The sequence below is a fragment of the Mustelus asterias genome, chromosome 22 (genome assembly GCF_964213995.1).
Source record: "Mustelus asterias chromosome 22, sMusAst1.hap1.1, whole genome shotgun sequence".
NCBI lineage: Eukaryota > Metazoa > Chordata > Chondrichthyes > Carcharhiniformes > Triakidae > Mustelus > Mustelus asterias.
This window is the reverse complement of record NC_135822.1, coordinates 65332422-65347794: the sequence shown is the minus strand read 5'-3', so window position 1 is coordinate 65347794 and position 15373 is coordinate 65332422. Positions and strand designations below refer to the sequence as shown.

General features: G+C 43.3%; 1 protein-coding gene, 1 long non-coding RNA gene and 1 other non-coding gene across 5 annotated transcripts in view; 1 reads left to right on the top strand and 2 right to left on the bottom strand.

Annotated features, from left to right (window-relative positions):
- Positions 1 to 15013, top strand: part of LOC144510150 (uncharacterized) — a 30313-nt gene extending 15300 nt beyond the window's left edge. Inside the window, exon 3 of the long non-coding RNA XR_013500577.1 lies at positions 12235 to 15013. This is a non-coding gene — a long non-coding RNA (uncharacterized LOC144510150). The remainder of the gene's footprint in view (positions 1 to 12234) is intronic.
- Positions 1 to 15373, bottom strand: part of LOC144510148 (serine/threonine-protein phosphatase 2A 55 kDa regulatory subunit B alpha isoform) — a 69456-nt gene that overhangs the window by 2522 nt on the left and 51561 nt on the right. For all 3 annotated transcript variants that reach the window (XM_078239531.1, XM_078239529.1, XM_078239532.1), the window contains 5 exons: positions 11438 to 11550; positions 9701 to 9878; positions 7497 to 7661; positions 5243 to 5412; positions 1944 to 2035 (listed from right to left, as the gene is read on the bottom strand). In XM_078239531.1, the coding sequence (XP_078095657.1) occupies positions 1944 to 2035; positions 5243 to 5412; positions 7497 to 7661; positions 9701 to 9860 (587 nt within the window). In that variant the 5' untranslated portion in view covers positions 9861 to 9878; positions 11438 to 11550. The remainder of the gene's footprint in view (positions 1 to 1943; positions 2036 to 5242; positions 5413 to 7496; positions 7662 to 9700; positions 9879 to 11437; positions 11551 to 15373) is intronic.
- Positions 12946 to 13128, bottom strand: LOC144510281 (U2 spliceosomal RNA). The gene has a single exon (XR_013500594.1). It is a non-coding gene; the product is annotated as a U2 spliceosomal RNA (small nuclear RNA).

The window sequence follows — 15373 nt, the reverse complement described above, 5'->3', positions numbered from 1 at the left end:
AGCACTTTCTCCACCCTGATATTGAACTGAAATCAGTGGGGGAGGTTGGTGATGGAGTCTCTACCCTAGAACTCTCAGACTTGAAATAAATAGCTCAGACACCCTCCAATGAAAAGAAATCCAGTCATCAACCAGCACCCAAAATGTGGAAACAATCACATGGCCTCAAGGAGGTAGTGGCGTACTAGTAATGTCACTGAACTAGTAATCGAGAGGCCCAGGCTAATGCTCTGGGGACACAGCTAAAAAGCCCACCATGGCACCTGGTGCAATTTAACTTCAATTAATAAATCTTGAATTTAAAGCTGGCCTAATGGTGACCACTTGTCCTAGAAACCTGTCCGGCTCACTGATGTCCTTTGGGAAAGGAACTCTGCCATCCTTACTTGGTCTGACTTACGTGACTCCAGACCCACAGCTGAGTGGTTGACTCTACATGCCCTCGGACACAGCCCAGCAAGCCACTCAATTGTATCCAACCACTATGAAATCAAAAAGGAATGAAAACATTCACCAAGGCACCGGACAGACAGTGGCACACCTAGCCCTGACAACCCTGACATTTGAAAGAATTGTGTCAAAATTGGGGGACCTGTCCCACAGTCAGACACCTGCTTAAGTGTTGAGTCAAGCAACCGCCTGACAGGCATACTCGCAAAAATCATAGCTTACATAGTCCCAGACACCACCATCACTATCCATGGCAATGTCCTGTCCCACCAACAGGACAGGAGCTGCCCTCAAAATCAATTAGTCACTGTCAAGTCTCAAGACATGAGGTCAAACATGGGCAAAGAAACCCCCTGCTGGTTACTGCCAACGATCACCCCTCAGCTGACGAATCTGGACTCCTCCGTGTTAAACACCATGTGGAGGAAGTGCTGAATGTGATTTGGATGAAGTCTTCAGACTCCCCAAATCAAGTCCACCATGAACAAATCACAAGCCAGGAGCGTGACAGGAGACTCTCCACCTGCCTGGATCAGTGCAGGTTCAACAACACTGAAGAAACTCAACACCATGCAGAACAAAGCAGCCAGCTTGACTGGCACCCCATCCACAATAAACATTCACTCCCTCCATCACGAACACACAGTGGCAGTAGGGTGTGCTATGTACGAGATGACTGAAGGAATTCACCAAGGCTCCTTCGACAGCACCTTCCACCTGCAACCTCTACCAACTAGAAGGACAAGGCGTGGGAACACCAGCAACTGCAAGTGCCCCTCCAAGCCACACACCATCCTGACTTGGAACAAGAGCCGTTCCTTCACGGGTTGTTCAGTCAAAACCCTGGAATTCCCTTCCAAACAGCACTGCTTATATTCTACAACTCATGGACTGTCGAAATTCAGGAAGGCAGCTGACCACTACCTTCCAAAGGGCAATTAGGGGTGGGCAATAAAGGCTGGCCGAGACAGCAGCACCCACATCCCACGAACAAAATAAAACTTGACACACACACCAGTAAAGAGGCCAGTCACCACAGGAGAAATCTTTCTGCAGCTGCAGACACTGGGACCAGCTTAAACCAGAAAGAATCACCCAACTTAATGGAGGACCAGTTTGCAGAGTTGAAAGTTCCACTCAGCCAAGCTGGCGAATCAGCAATGTTCAAGAGGACAACAGATCTGCCAAGCTCAGGTGTTGGCTGACCAAGTCTGCAAAGGAGCCTTCAGTTGGTGTCAACTTTCCATCCACAGATGTCTCGATTAGCTGCCAATTTGAGTTTCAAGAGGAAAATACTGACCAACTATTGCTACACTGCAAGTACAAGCCCAAATGTAGTGCTGAGCACTAGTTCAAACTGTACCTGTAACACATGCATATAAAAATCATCTGTGATGATAGTGTATAGAGGTTACAGTGTAGTAGCAACAGTAAAGACAGAAGCAAAGGAAAATTAACAGTTGAAGATCTAATTGTAGAAAAATCAAGTGTACCTATCACAACCATTCCAACAACATTCGAACTTGTCAAAAATACAGTCGTTTTCATATAGCGAGCACAGTTTGCTTCGGAGGTATTCGTGCACCTGTAAGAACAAAGAGTTAATCAGCACCAAAACCAACAAATTGTAGCCAGAAAACTGAAATCCTACAATAAAGGCATAATTATTTCTCTGAACATCTGGACTGTCGTTGAAACCCTCAAACACGAGTCAGATTTAATAAAACTGACAACCAGACGTGAAATTTAGAAACATCATCTGGACTCTCTTTTAACGAGATGGATGGGAGAGTGGGAGGTATTAACAGAAGCAACATTACAATTCTTTTCACAAGTTTTTCTTCCAGTGTAACACTTGGTTGCACGTCATCCCAAAGCAAATGAACAATTTTGTTCTTCAGGTTATTACTGCAAACTGCTCTCTACTCATCAGAATCAAATGCAACTTCATTTAAATTTGGACATTACCAATAACTGGCAATGGTCCTCTCCAGTTAAGTGATTCCTCTGATTAAACTTTCTCCTTCTTTCGTCACCACTTAATTCATGCACTGTGGAAGTACCTTCAGCACATTTTCAAATGCAATTAGGGATAGGCAATCAATGCTTGCTTTGCTCATGATGCCCATCCTTTCAATGTCACATCTGCAGCCTAATACGGTGTTTCCCACTACCTTAGCTCAAACAAAAGTCATTGAGAAAACACTGAGGAAGGCCAAAATGAAAAAAGTGAGTTGCAGCACAGAAACACTCAGTCATGCAAAGGGTGCTACGTTTGCACCCAACTTTGACATAAACTCAACCAAAAATTCAGCGTTGCTGCCAGCCCTAAACCCAAGTTATATTTGTGGAGCTCTACAACAGACTCCAGCAACTCAGCGTGCCTGCAGAACACAAGTAGGACATTATTGCATAACTCAGTTACTGGCAGTTTTATTTGTCCAATACTTCCTCCCACCGTTCAGCTCCTCTGTTTATACATTTTTCTCCATTTGTCGGATAAGTTCACGTGCACCGAGGGAGAAACTTGGTTCACTTGGTGTCACTCTCATCTGAGCCAGAATCATAGAATCCTACAGTGCAGAAGGTTTGGTGCACTTGCCCCACTCCAAGAATCAGCAAAGAATTTAGGAGGACACTCCAATGTAATATTGAGCGAAGGCTGCAACGTCAAAAATGTCATTTGTTGGGCAATAAACTTAGACCCCACTGATCTGTTTCCAAGATTCGTAGGATATTTGTGATCTCAAGACACAAAGCAACAGCTTCAAAAATTGTTCTCTCAACCGATTGAATACAGGGGGTAAAAGTCATGCTTCAGCCATACAAGATTCTGACTAGACCACACTATGCTCTGAGAGCAAGGGTGGGCATTGGACCTCAGGAAGAATATGCTAACCTTGATGGAAGTTCGGATCGATTTGCTGGATTCCAAAGGTTAAGTTATGAGGATGGATTGCACAGACCAGCTTAATATCAGTGAGAATTTAATGGATGATTTGATCAAAGTATTCAAGATATTAAAGGGAACAGACAGGGTCAATTGGGAAAAAAACTGTTCTGCTGGTTTGGGAGCCTGCTGTACAAATTAGAACCAGACCTTTCAGGGGTCAAGGGTGGTGAAAGTTTGTGACTTGTCTTCCACAAATGGCAGCTGATGCTAATTGAATTATAAATTTGAGACTGTCGGAATGTTATTGTCCAAATGTATCAAGGTGGGTATTGTTGAGTTGCTCAGCAAATCGGCCATGATCTCATTTAATAGGAGAATAATGCTGAAGGATTAAACAGCCACTTTTTCCATATTCCGGTGATAGGATTAACCAATTAACATCTTGCATCTCTCAGCTGTTTGTGATCATGCTACTTGCAAAATTGCCACACTCAGGTATCCGACCTAAGTAATTCATTGTTGTATGAGACATGCAGAAAGGTCACAAGGCACTTCACCAGGCTAAGTTGTCTCATTCTGTTATTGAGATATCACCCAAAAAGGACAAGTACAATCATCCACACCCACATGTTTAAGTGCGGATGCAAGTGAAAATACACAGCTGAACAGCCAAATTCAATTCGCACCATCGAGTGTATCTTGCAAAGCGCAAGTTACCACGAGTTCTTTTTGTGGCAGATGGTAATATGAATAACTCAGCAGTTTGAATCCAAAGGGTGTTGACACACCAAAGACAGAAAGCAATGGGAGGAAAGGTTTCCTCTGATTTCAGTTACTTCAACAGCTTGGACAATTCTTCTGGAAACAAGCTTGCATAACAAAGTGCCCCGAATGTGTCATTCACTGGCAATTTCATTTGGTGAATATACACAGATAGAAACATGTCACGCTGCTTCAGCAGGTGCTTTTGTTCTGATGCACTATTAAGGCAGTGTCGACAAAGCTTTACTCCATCTAATCTGTGCGGCACCTGAACTGGAAATGTTCGACACACTCACTGGGTGCATGCTGTGCAGTGTCCTTCACCTTGTGACTACAAAATAAAAAAAGACTTGCACTTTTCATGACCACTGGACATCTCAAACTGCTTTACAACCAATGAAGTATTTTTTGAACTTTTTGAAGTCATGGTTTTAATGTAGGAAACACAACAGCCTACATACACTCAGAAAACTCTCAAAAACAGCAATGATGACAACTAGTTAAATTCTTATTTTGTGATGTTAATCAAGGGATAAATATTGGCCAGGACATCAGGGATAACTCCCCTGCTCTTGTTCAAAACAATGCCATCCACCTGAGCAGGCAGTTGAGGCCTAAATTTAACATCTCATGTAAAAGATGACCCTCCACCATTATCGCACTCCCTCAGTGTCAGCTTTGATTTTTACACTCGTGGGATTTGAAGTTTATTCATTATTATTAGTCACAAGTAGGCTTGCATTAACACTGCAACAAAGTTACTGTGAAAATCCCCTAGTCGTCATACTCCGGTGCCTGTTCAGGCACAGTAAGGGAGAATTTAGCTCAATGCACTTAACTAGCACATCTTTCGGACTGTGGGAGGAAACCCAAGCACGTGGAGGAAACCCACACAGACATGGGGAGAACGTGCAGACTCCGCACAGTGACCCAAAGCTGGAATCAAACCTGAGTCTCTGGCGCTGTGAGACAGCAGGTCTAATCACTGTGCCACCATGCCGCCCAGATTTAAACCTGAACCTTGTGATTCAGAGACAAGCATGCTACCAACTGAGCCACAGCTGACTAAATGCTCATTAGTGAGTAATATCACAAGCTCTAGAAAATAACAGCACAAAATGGCAAGAGCCTGTGTACCTGGTATGTCTCCACAGGTCTGCTTTCCATATTTAAGTCCCAGATTTTGACAGATAGGTAATCTCGTGTCATCATGTAGCGACCACTGTGACTGAATTTGACATCTGATATTGAAGAAATTATTTCTGAGAAAAAGGACCTGTTACTGGGGTCTTCAGGTTCTTCAAACACTGTAGAAGGAAATAAAAGTTGGGACAATAAACACCCAGAGAAATAGCCCCCTCCAGTCTTGTTACTGCTCCATTTGTCCATGCCAAACTTTATTGCCCTAATTGTCGAGTTAGCTCAGTTGGCTAGTTTGTGATGCAGAGTGACACCAACTGTGCTGGTTCATTTCCTGTACTGGCTAAGGTTATGTACGAATGCTCTGTCCTCTCAACCTTGCCCCTCAACTGAGGTGTGGTGATCCTCAGGTTAAAATCACCACTAGTCAGCTCTCCCCCTTAAAGGGGAGAGCAGCCTATAGTCATCTAGGACTGTGGCAACTTTACCTTTACTTTACCGAATATGTTCAACATTACATATTCAGCAGAACTATATTCAAGTCATACTAGGCAGCTTCAGCTGGAAGGCATACCATCTTTACAAGTATTGGCAGTACAAGTTTGCCAAAACAAAAGCTAATTGAAACGGGCTTCTTTGATAATAAGGCTCAGCCACAGAATGGTCCATGATTATTTGCAGACATTCAGCCTTTAATGGTAAACTATAACAGTCCTGCAAATAAATCCCGATGTTCACAACAACTGTGAAATGATCTTGGTGTTCTCCTTCTGTGACTGTCTAGAAATCTTGCAAATTAACGCATGATGTCAATCGACAAAATTAATTGGTAAATCAGGCGCTGCTGAATTTCGACAACCATGTCACCATTCTCATGTGCAACAAGTGTCACAAGCAGCTGAAAGTTTATAAATTTGCTTTTCACAAGTAAACCTCAAAATCATGTCAGATCTGGACAGAATTAATCCAGAGAAACAATTCCTATTGGCAGAAGAGTCAAGATCTGGAGGACAGACGTGGCTGGCAGAAGATGGTTTGAGGAAAAATCTTGCTGCAAGCGGTTAGGATCTGGGATGTACCCGCAGGAGGAGGCAGATTCAATCATGTCTTACAAAAGGGAATTGGACAAGTATCTGAGGAATTAAAAAAATGCAGGGCTACGGGACAAAGGCAGGTGCTTGAATCTAGCAGAGTAGCTATTGCAGAGGGTGGATACAGACACGACAGGCCAAATCTCCTGGATCATCCTATGATTGTGTAACTTTTCCATCAAGTAACCTTTCTCGATAGTGCACTTCCCACTACCAAGAGGGCACTCTTGGAGTTCACTGTTTTATTCTTCAGAGAATTCTGTCGAGAAGGGAGGTGGGATGGTGGCACAGATGCAGAGAAGAGATTTTCAGGAACTTGTTAAACAGGGAGGGAGTTGGCAAGAGGGAGGTGATTACAGACATCATCACAGAATGTTTTTCCCACTTTACAGTTGATGGGCAGTCAATGACATGGTCACGTGCTCATGGATCTCCAGATAAGGTGGGGTATAGAATCCCTACAGTACAGAAAGAGGCCATTCGGCCCATCGAACCTGCACCACCAACAATCCCACCCAGTCCCTAATGCCGTAACCCCCTGTATTTACCCTGCAAGTTAGCATGGCTAATCCACCTAACCCGCACATCTTTGGAGTGTGGGAGGAAACCAGAGCACCCAGAGGAAACCCACACAGACAGTCACCCAAGGCCAGAATTGAGCCCGGGTCCCTGGCACTGAGTTTGTGCCACCATGGGTAGAGCCATGCCTGGACAATTTGCAAGTTAGGATATACATAGTCAAATGAATTCAGTTGGGAATAAACAGCAAGTGAAGCTTGGTATGATTGCAAGGTGTAATTTGGAGAAACATAGAACATAACGCTTCAGCACTGTTTACTCAGTCCGTTTAGCACAGTACAGAATTCAAACCTGGGACACCCCTCAATGCGGACGGACGGGGACGCACGCACACTAAAATTCTCAATTATACAAAATTACCGTACACCTAAGCAAATGAAGCTTATTGCCCATCAGACCAAGAAACATTTCATTGCCTGCAAACAAATTGAAGCAGGCTGCTTTAATAGTCATGGTTACTCAATAATCCTGGTTTGGTGCTGCTAGTTTCTGATTTAAGGACATGATTTTGATCCATGTAAATGCAGCATTTGTTAAACATACATTTCATTGAATCATAAAGGTCTGAACAGTACACTTACATTTGGCATGTTTGTCACATAGGGCAGCTGCTCGCATGTCACACAGTCGAATGGTTCCCTTGCTGCTGCTGTATACAAATGTGTTGCACTGATTAGGGTGGAACTCGGCTGCTGTTATCACTTCAGTCAGCTCCTCCATGTTAGCAGGCTTGATATCTACAATATCTGAGGCACAAGCCATCAAGGACAATACTTGGATTATCAGACAAAATGTCACCCTGGTTGGAGGAAGTAAAACATCCATCTCGCAGATGGGTGACAATGGGAATTCATAAACATTATTAGGCCCAAGACAGTCAACCATATCCTCGCCACCTTCTCACGCCACTCAATCCCTTTCCATTAATCTCTTCACACACTGCCTCCTTTTCCAACAGTAAGGGGGGATCTTATAGAGACCTATAAGATAATGAAGGGGCTGGTTAGGGTAGAGGTGGAGAGATTCTTTCCACTTAGAAAGGAACCTAGAACTAGAGGGCACAGCCTCAAAATAAAGGGGGGTCAGTTTAGGACAGAGTTGAGGAAGAACTTCTTCTCTCAGAGGGTGGTGAATCTCTGGAATTCTCTGCCCACTGAAGTGGTGGAGGCTACCTCGTTGAATATGTTTAAATCACGGGTAGATGGATTCCTGATCGGTAAGGGAATTAGGGGTTATAGGGATCAGGCGGGGAAGTGGAACTGATCCACTTCAAATCAGCCATGATCTTATTGAATGGCGGGGCAGGCTCGAGGGCTAGATGGCCTACTCCTGCTCCTATTTCTTATGTTATGTTCTTATAAGCAACACCCATCACTAAGAACTTGCAGCTGAAAAGGATGGATGTTGGGAGTTTTCGCCAACCCATTGCACCCAATTTTCAAATGGCTTTTGTGATGTTGGACCCTTATTTTTTTTCCAAAGTAATACATGAAGCAAAATGGGATAGCCTCCATGAGCTGATTGCGACTTAATTCCATGGCATGTTTAAGGCATCAACTTACCCGAGCACAAATAATAAACTGGCTGCCCTACTACCACAGCCCTATTTTCATAAGATCCTGACTCATTGTATGGTTGCCGATCCCAAGTCACACAACAACTTGCATCATCATAACGTAGCATAAAACTCACCCTCCCAAGTCCACACCCAGAAGTGCATCATCCCACAAAGACAACAATTGACAATATCATCAAATCTAATGTGGTGGTACTGTCCATTTACCAAATCATTTGGTCATTACTCTGCCTGTTGCAGCTTGGCCAGGCAGCTTGCCAGAAAGTGAGAGCAGTCAGTGCACGACTCATGTGAACTGCATGAAACAGCTGTCAAATTTGACTGAGCTTATCTACCGGAGTGGTGGAGATGGGAAGAGTCGAATGAAAGATAGCAGCTCAGCCTTTTCAGATCAACAATATGGAGATTGTGATCAAGGGGGGAGGGAGGGAGAAAGAGAGAAAGAGAGCAGTCGGTTGGAGATCAAGCCTTTTCAGGTTAGCACAAGGAAACACCCGACAGGGTTATGCCCTGGAGGATAATTTTCCATTCTTCTCTTTAATGTGCTAATTCTTATTGGGATCAAATTCCTGAGGTGTGAGAAAAGTGTCTTTCCAAATGGCTGCCATTATATTCAAAGTAAGTCAATGCCATCAAGATATCAGACCTCATCAAGACCGGAGCCAATGTCCTCACCAGACACCCATTCACAGGGATGCCTGGGCAGGCAAGATGAGCTAGGTTTCAGGCTGATTTCTCACTGCTTAGCCTGGAGTACTAAGGCCAAATTGTAATACCACACAGCCACGTTGATTGATATCATCTGCTATCTTTGGACAAAGTGTGATTTGAACTCAAAGGATTCATACCTATATGGTTCAGTCACAACCTGCCTGTACTAACTTCATAAAATAATGATGTGGAGATGCCAGCGTTGGACTGGGCTGGACACAGTAAGAAGTCTCACAATACCAGGTTAAAGTCCAACTGGTTTATTTGGAATCACAAACTTTCGGAGCGCTGCTCCTTCATCATTCACTCACCTGACGAAGGAGCAGCGCTCTGAAAGCTCGTGATTCCAAATAAACCTGTTGGACTTTAACCTGGTGTGGTGAGACTTCTTAAGACACAGAGCAATCCTTTGTACAGAAGTGAACGTTAGCTAGGTACTTATGCTGCCGAAAAAATTGTGGCCCAGAAAGGGATTCAAGTGCACTTTGGTAAGGATACTAAAACTTCTGTCTGTGATTTCTAAATGCCACAGGTTAATCCTAAGATCATCCGCTGATAAGTAAGTTTCATAGTCACTATTGACTGAAATAGAGTTTATATGATATGTGTGTGCATTAGCAAATATTCTTCGAGGGCTTGCTTCAACCATTAAATCCATTGGTTTGAATACCGGAACCTGAGAAGAAGGAGAAACAAAATGTTAGACGAGGAACAATGAAGGAGCAACCAGAACAGAGCAAGGCACATCACTTCTAAGCGAAGTTCTGTATGCAATGGGAGAAGGAGCAGGGCAAACACGCATACTTTATTCTCAAAGTTAACATTAGCTTTACAAAACAAATCAAGTATTGTCATTCCAGAAACATTGCTTTTAAATTGTGAAGGACTTTGAAAAAGGAATGTCTTGTGTTTGGACAGTCAGCGATGAGAAGCCATGAGTTTTTAATGTGACAAGGAGAAGAAAGTTATGAACTTTCTGGATGCAGTGAATTACTGGGCTGTGGAATGATTGGACACAGTATTGAAGGGAGGGTTTGTTTTATCTTTTCACGGCTCAGTGGACAGAGAAAGATGCATTCCACCGAGGACAGTACAGGATAAATATATTAGTTTTGGATCGCACGAGCAAGGATTTGGCACAGATATGAATGCAGCTTTCTGTAATGTAAACTATACAGATAACGTGCTGGTAAATCAATAAACACAGGCAAAATACAATGCACAAGTCTTGAGGCAATGTTAACAAACACCAGATACTGGCCACAGGGTAAAGTAGCTGACTGACAAGAAAATTCAGGTGAAACTCTCATTCCTGTGTTTGTTACCTCCATTCCAATGCAGTTCTGGCTAACCTCCTTTCTCCCATAATAATAAACTCATATAAAATTGTGTTTATTGCAGACTCACACTGCCCCGATTTTAAAATTCTCATCCTCATTTTCAAATCTCTCCACGGTCTCACCCCTTCCCTTATCTGAAACCTCCTCCAGCCTGACTTCCCCCCCAAGATCTCTTTGCTTCTCCAATTCTAGCTTTTGTGCATCAATGATTTTAATCATTCCAACACTGTCTGTCATGCCTTCTGCTGTCAAGGACCTAAAGGTTTCGGAAGCCTCTCGTTGCAACTCTCAATCTCTCTTTCCTCCTTTAGGATAGATACCTGCCGAGACCTCAGGCTGTTTCACTGCATTCAAAGCACAAGATAAATTTCAAATCTTGGTGCACTGACTGTCTGCAGCTTAGGCTGGGGCCACCAGCTTGATTAAACATGAGGCACAATTTACCCCATGTTTGGATTCTGGGTCTCTGCATCAATAGCTTCAGTTTAAATTTATTTATTAGTGTCACAAGCAGGCTTACATTAACATTGCAATGAAGTTACTGTGAAAATCCCCGAGTAGCCACACTCCGGCGTCGGTTGGGTACACCGAGGGAGAATTTAGCATGGCCAATGCACATAACCAGCACGTCTTTCGGACTGTGGGAGGAAACTGGAGCACCATGCAGACACGAGGACAATGTGCAGACTCCGCACAGTGACCCAAGCCGGGAATCGAACCTGGGTCCCTGGCACTGTGAGGCAACAGTGCTAATCACTGTGCCACCCGTAACAAAGTATCCAGGACTATTGCCTAAAAATCTAATTTACTCTAGATTTCATACATTACCATCACCAATGCACAGAAACATAAATTATTTTAATAAACTGATAAACAGTTCGTACTGCGTGCTCACCTTAAGTGTAGTGACTGTGGCAGGGTCCCTGTATCTACCATCCTCTTCTTTCAAATTATAACCTTCTGGCCGTTTGTCTCTTTCGCTGATTTTCCACAACTTTATTGTTTTATCTATCAAACAAAGTAGAATTTGATCACATATCAAATAGCGCTCTGACCCAGTTGCTTCAATTCTATTTTGAACAAAATCAAAACGATGATATTTTAATGAGATTTGTTTTGCAAAAGGCAGCCAGTTTATGCAACTTCAATAAACACAAAAGCAAAGCGATTGTCAGAAACATGGAATGATACCGAATTGAAACATCAATAGTCAGTGCGTCACAACAGACACAGGAATCAATGCTACATTATTACCATCATAAATTTATTGTAGATGGAAATTATACAAATTGACTCAAACGTTCAGAGGAGCCAAATCCACAAAACTACTTAAAAAATTTAATTCTGCTGAATACCGTTTTTTTCCCTCCAGTCAAGGAACTTTGGGGGGGGGGGGGGGGGGGGGGGCGATCCAGTAATTTGATAGAGGTAAGACTATGGGGCTCATCCATTGAAACAGGTGCTACAATCCCACACCCATTTGTGAACAGTCCAATTTGAGGACAGCCTTTCTTCTCCTTAACGTGCTCTTTTGTTCAGAAACATGGCACTGCAGCATCCTCATTCAATTCTGCGGCATTTGACAAATATCTGGCAGGATTAACGGCATAATGTGTAAAGTGAAACAATGATTTAAATTTACATGATGATTTAACATCTCTCAGAATTCTTCTTTTACTTTTCTTTTACTAGACATAGGCATTGTTGGCTGGGACAGCTTTTACTTTCTATGCCTAACAGCTCTCGAGATGGTGGTGGTGAAGCTGCCTTCTTGAATACAGTTTAGTGGATCACCAGGATTTTCAGGGAGCAGTCTGGAGTGACATATCGGCCAAGCCAGGGAAGGAATGCAAGACCTCTTTCTCTAAAAGGACATTAGTGAACGAATAGGAGTTCCATTAACATTAGTTGTGGAACATTAATTATTTTAAATGCCCTAATGATTTAGACAAGGCAAGCAGCCAATATGCCCAATCCAAGATGCCACCAAAAGCAGTGGGGAGAAAGAAACTCAAGCCAGGACACGGCGAGACTGGCTCAGGAAGACTGAAGATGACCTTTTGTGAGTCCCCAAGTTTTTCATCAGTTCACAGAAAACTAAATCACAGCCATTAGTGACAAGCAGACCATACACTTAGAGGTTTGTCAACATTTTTTTAAAAACTCATGTTCAACTCATTTATTCCCCTACTTCCCAGTCTCATTACAGAAGTTACAATGTTTCGGTGAAATTTATAATGGGTCCTGACCCACATCCAGTTTTTTTTTTGTTTATATCCAATTCAATCCAATCAAAGTCCAATTCAAAGTCTCAGCAAGTGAGATATTCCAGATCCAAGCTGACAAGACAGGCTTCCCACTTCCTGTCCTGGGCTTGATCTACATGATCCAAGCTCATCATGCCTGCTGATTGGAGCAGGCATTGCACCTTCTCCAAGGCTTGATCTCATTTGCATCTTAGCCAAAAGGCCAAGATGCCGCTTTAAAAAATTGCTTCAAATGAAGCCTCAGTGCAACCTCATGACTTCAACCAAGTGCAGGATGTTGATACTACACTTGATCTTAGCCAAAAGGCCGAGAAGCGATAAGGTGGGAGATGCAAAACATTGACACATGAAGCGTGTTTGGTTTTGGAACAGCAGTGCCAGAATATACGGTTCTTGCTGGCCACTGATTATTGAGCCTTCCTCCACAATCAGATGGGCAGGGAGAGGCAGAGTACCAAGGCTCCTAAAACATGTCCAGGTTAAAACCAAGTCATTAACTTGAGAAATTGACTATTTTGCAATGACTAAAGCTTCTGGGAACTGATGCACATCACAAAAGCAGAGCATATTTTCCATAAATATGTAATTATTGTGACAACTAATTCTCACCATGGGCAGATGTTTAAAACTTTTCCAACATTTCAATAATTTCTAACAAGTATACATTTCCAACACCTTTAACGCTGGATTTATAAATACCCCTGTGATCTGTACCATTAATTTAGTTAAGCTAGCTGGATTACATGGATCAGAAACCTGTCCATATAATTACACCCCCACCAAGTAGCTGGAAGTGAGTCCTAGAGAACGAAAGCTAAGATCAAGAGAAGGTGAACAACGGTGTCTTCTGTCACCCTTGTCACAGTGCAAGACAAAACCACAATATTTAGATTGAAATCCACTAAAAGGCACAGACCTAATGGGCATAATAGCTTTTCTCATTCTTTCACTGCATATGCACATCACTCCAAAGACAATGGATGGAAGCAAGGTGTGAGGAAGGATAGAAAAGGGGAATGATGGGTGGGGGGGAGGTGGGGGGGACACAAGTGGGAGAGAGCAAGGGAAGGAAGGGGAAAAAGGGGATAAAAACAATGTTTAAACATCTTTTGAAAAGTCCAATAACTAAACCTGAAGAATTAGAATCTGCACTTCATAGATCATCATAGAAACCCCACAGTACAGAAAGAGGCCATTCGGCCCATCGAGTCTGCACCGACCACAATCCCACGCAGGCCCTACCCCCATATCCCTACATATTTTACCTGCTAATCCCGCTAACCTACACATCTCAGGACACTAAGGGGCAATTTTAGCATGGCCAATCAACCTAACCCGCACATCTTTGGACTGTGGGAGGAAACCGGAGCACCCGGAGGAAACCCATGCAGACACGAGGAGAATGTGCAAACTCCACACAGGCAGTGACCCAAGCCGGGAATCGAACCCAGGTCCCTGGAGCTGTGAAGCAGCAGTGCTAACCACTGTGCTACCGTGCTGCTTGAGACTGACATTAATTAAATCCCATCATGCCATTAAAAATGCACTTAGAAAGGGGAGCCCCTACTTTTAATGGGTATCAAGTGAGCAAGTACTGCAACTTCACATCCTTCAGATCTCGGAAAGCTTAAGTCTTTCGGTTGAACTTGCGAAGCAAGAAAAATCAGTAAGGAATTTGCTGATTTCCACTGAAAGCATGAGCGGACAAGGGTCGTTGCTGCCCGATTTACACCATAATAATAAGTGTGAGCACCATTAGCCTCAGCATCATTCCCACTGCAAAATCTGGGCCAAGATATTTCATGTGCATCACTGTGCTTATGGCCGTAAAAAAAAGTATTATACCTTCCTGGATGGCTGAGACAATGATTTTGCTCATTTTAACACCAGGAGAAAGACCATCAACAAGCACAGTGCATCATCATGAGAACCGGCAAAAAATTCTCAAGATTACCCAACAAACTTACATTCATATAGCACCTCTCATGACCTCAAGATATGGTAATGTGCTTAATAGCCAAGTATTCCTCAAGTGACGTCATTGCTGCAACGTAACAGCCAACTTACACAGAGCAAGATACATCAGCACAACAGCACAAAATGACCAAGCAGTCTGTTTGCAGTTATGTTGTTTGCAGGGTAAATGTTTCCCATCAAATTGTGCTATGTCCTTGCATTTAAATAAACAGTGCCATGAGATTTTCCATTCGAAGTGTACAGAAAAACCTTCACTTGAAGCTCTCGTTATTAAAGACTCTGACAGGGCGAAATTGCTTTAATTAATGACTGCTTTTGCACATTTCTACAGTACTTTCCGATCTTGTGGTATAACTGGGGCAGCACGGTGGCACAGTGGTTAGCACTGCTACCTCACAGTGCCAGGGACTCGGGTTTGATTCCCGGCTTGGGTCACTGCCTGTGCGGAGTTTGCACATTCTCCCAGTGTCTGCATCCTCTGGGTGCTCCGGTTTCCTCCCACAGTCTGAAAGATGTGCGGGTTAGGTGGACTGGCCATGCTAAATTGCCCCTTGATGTGGAGATGCCGGCGTTGGACTGGGGTAAAC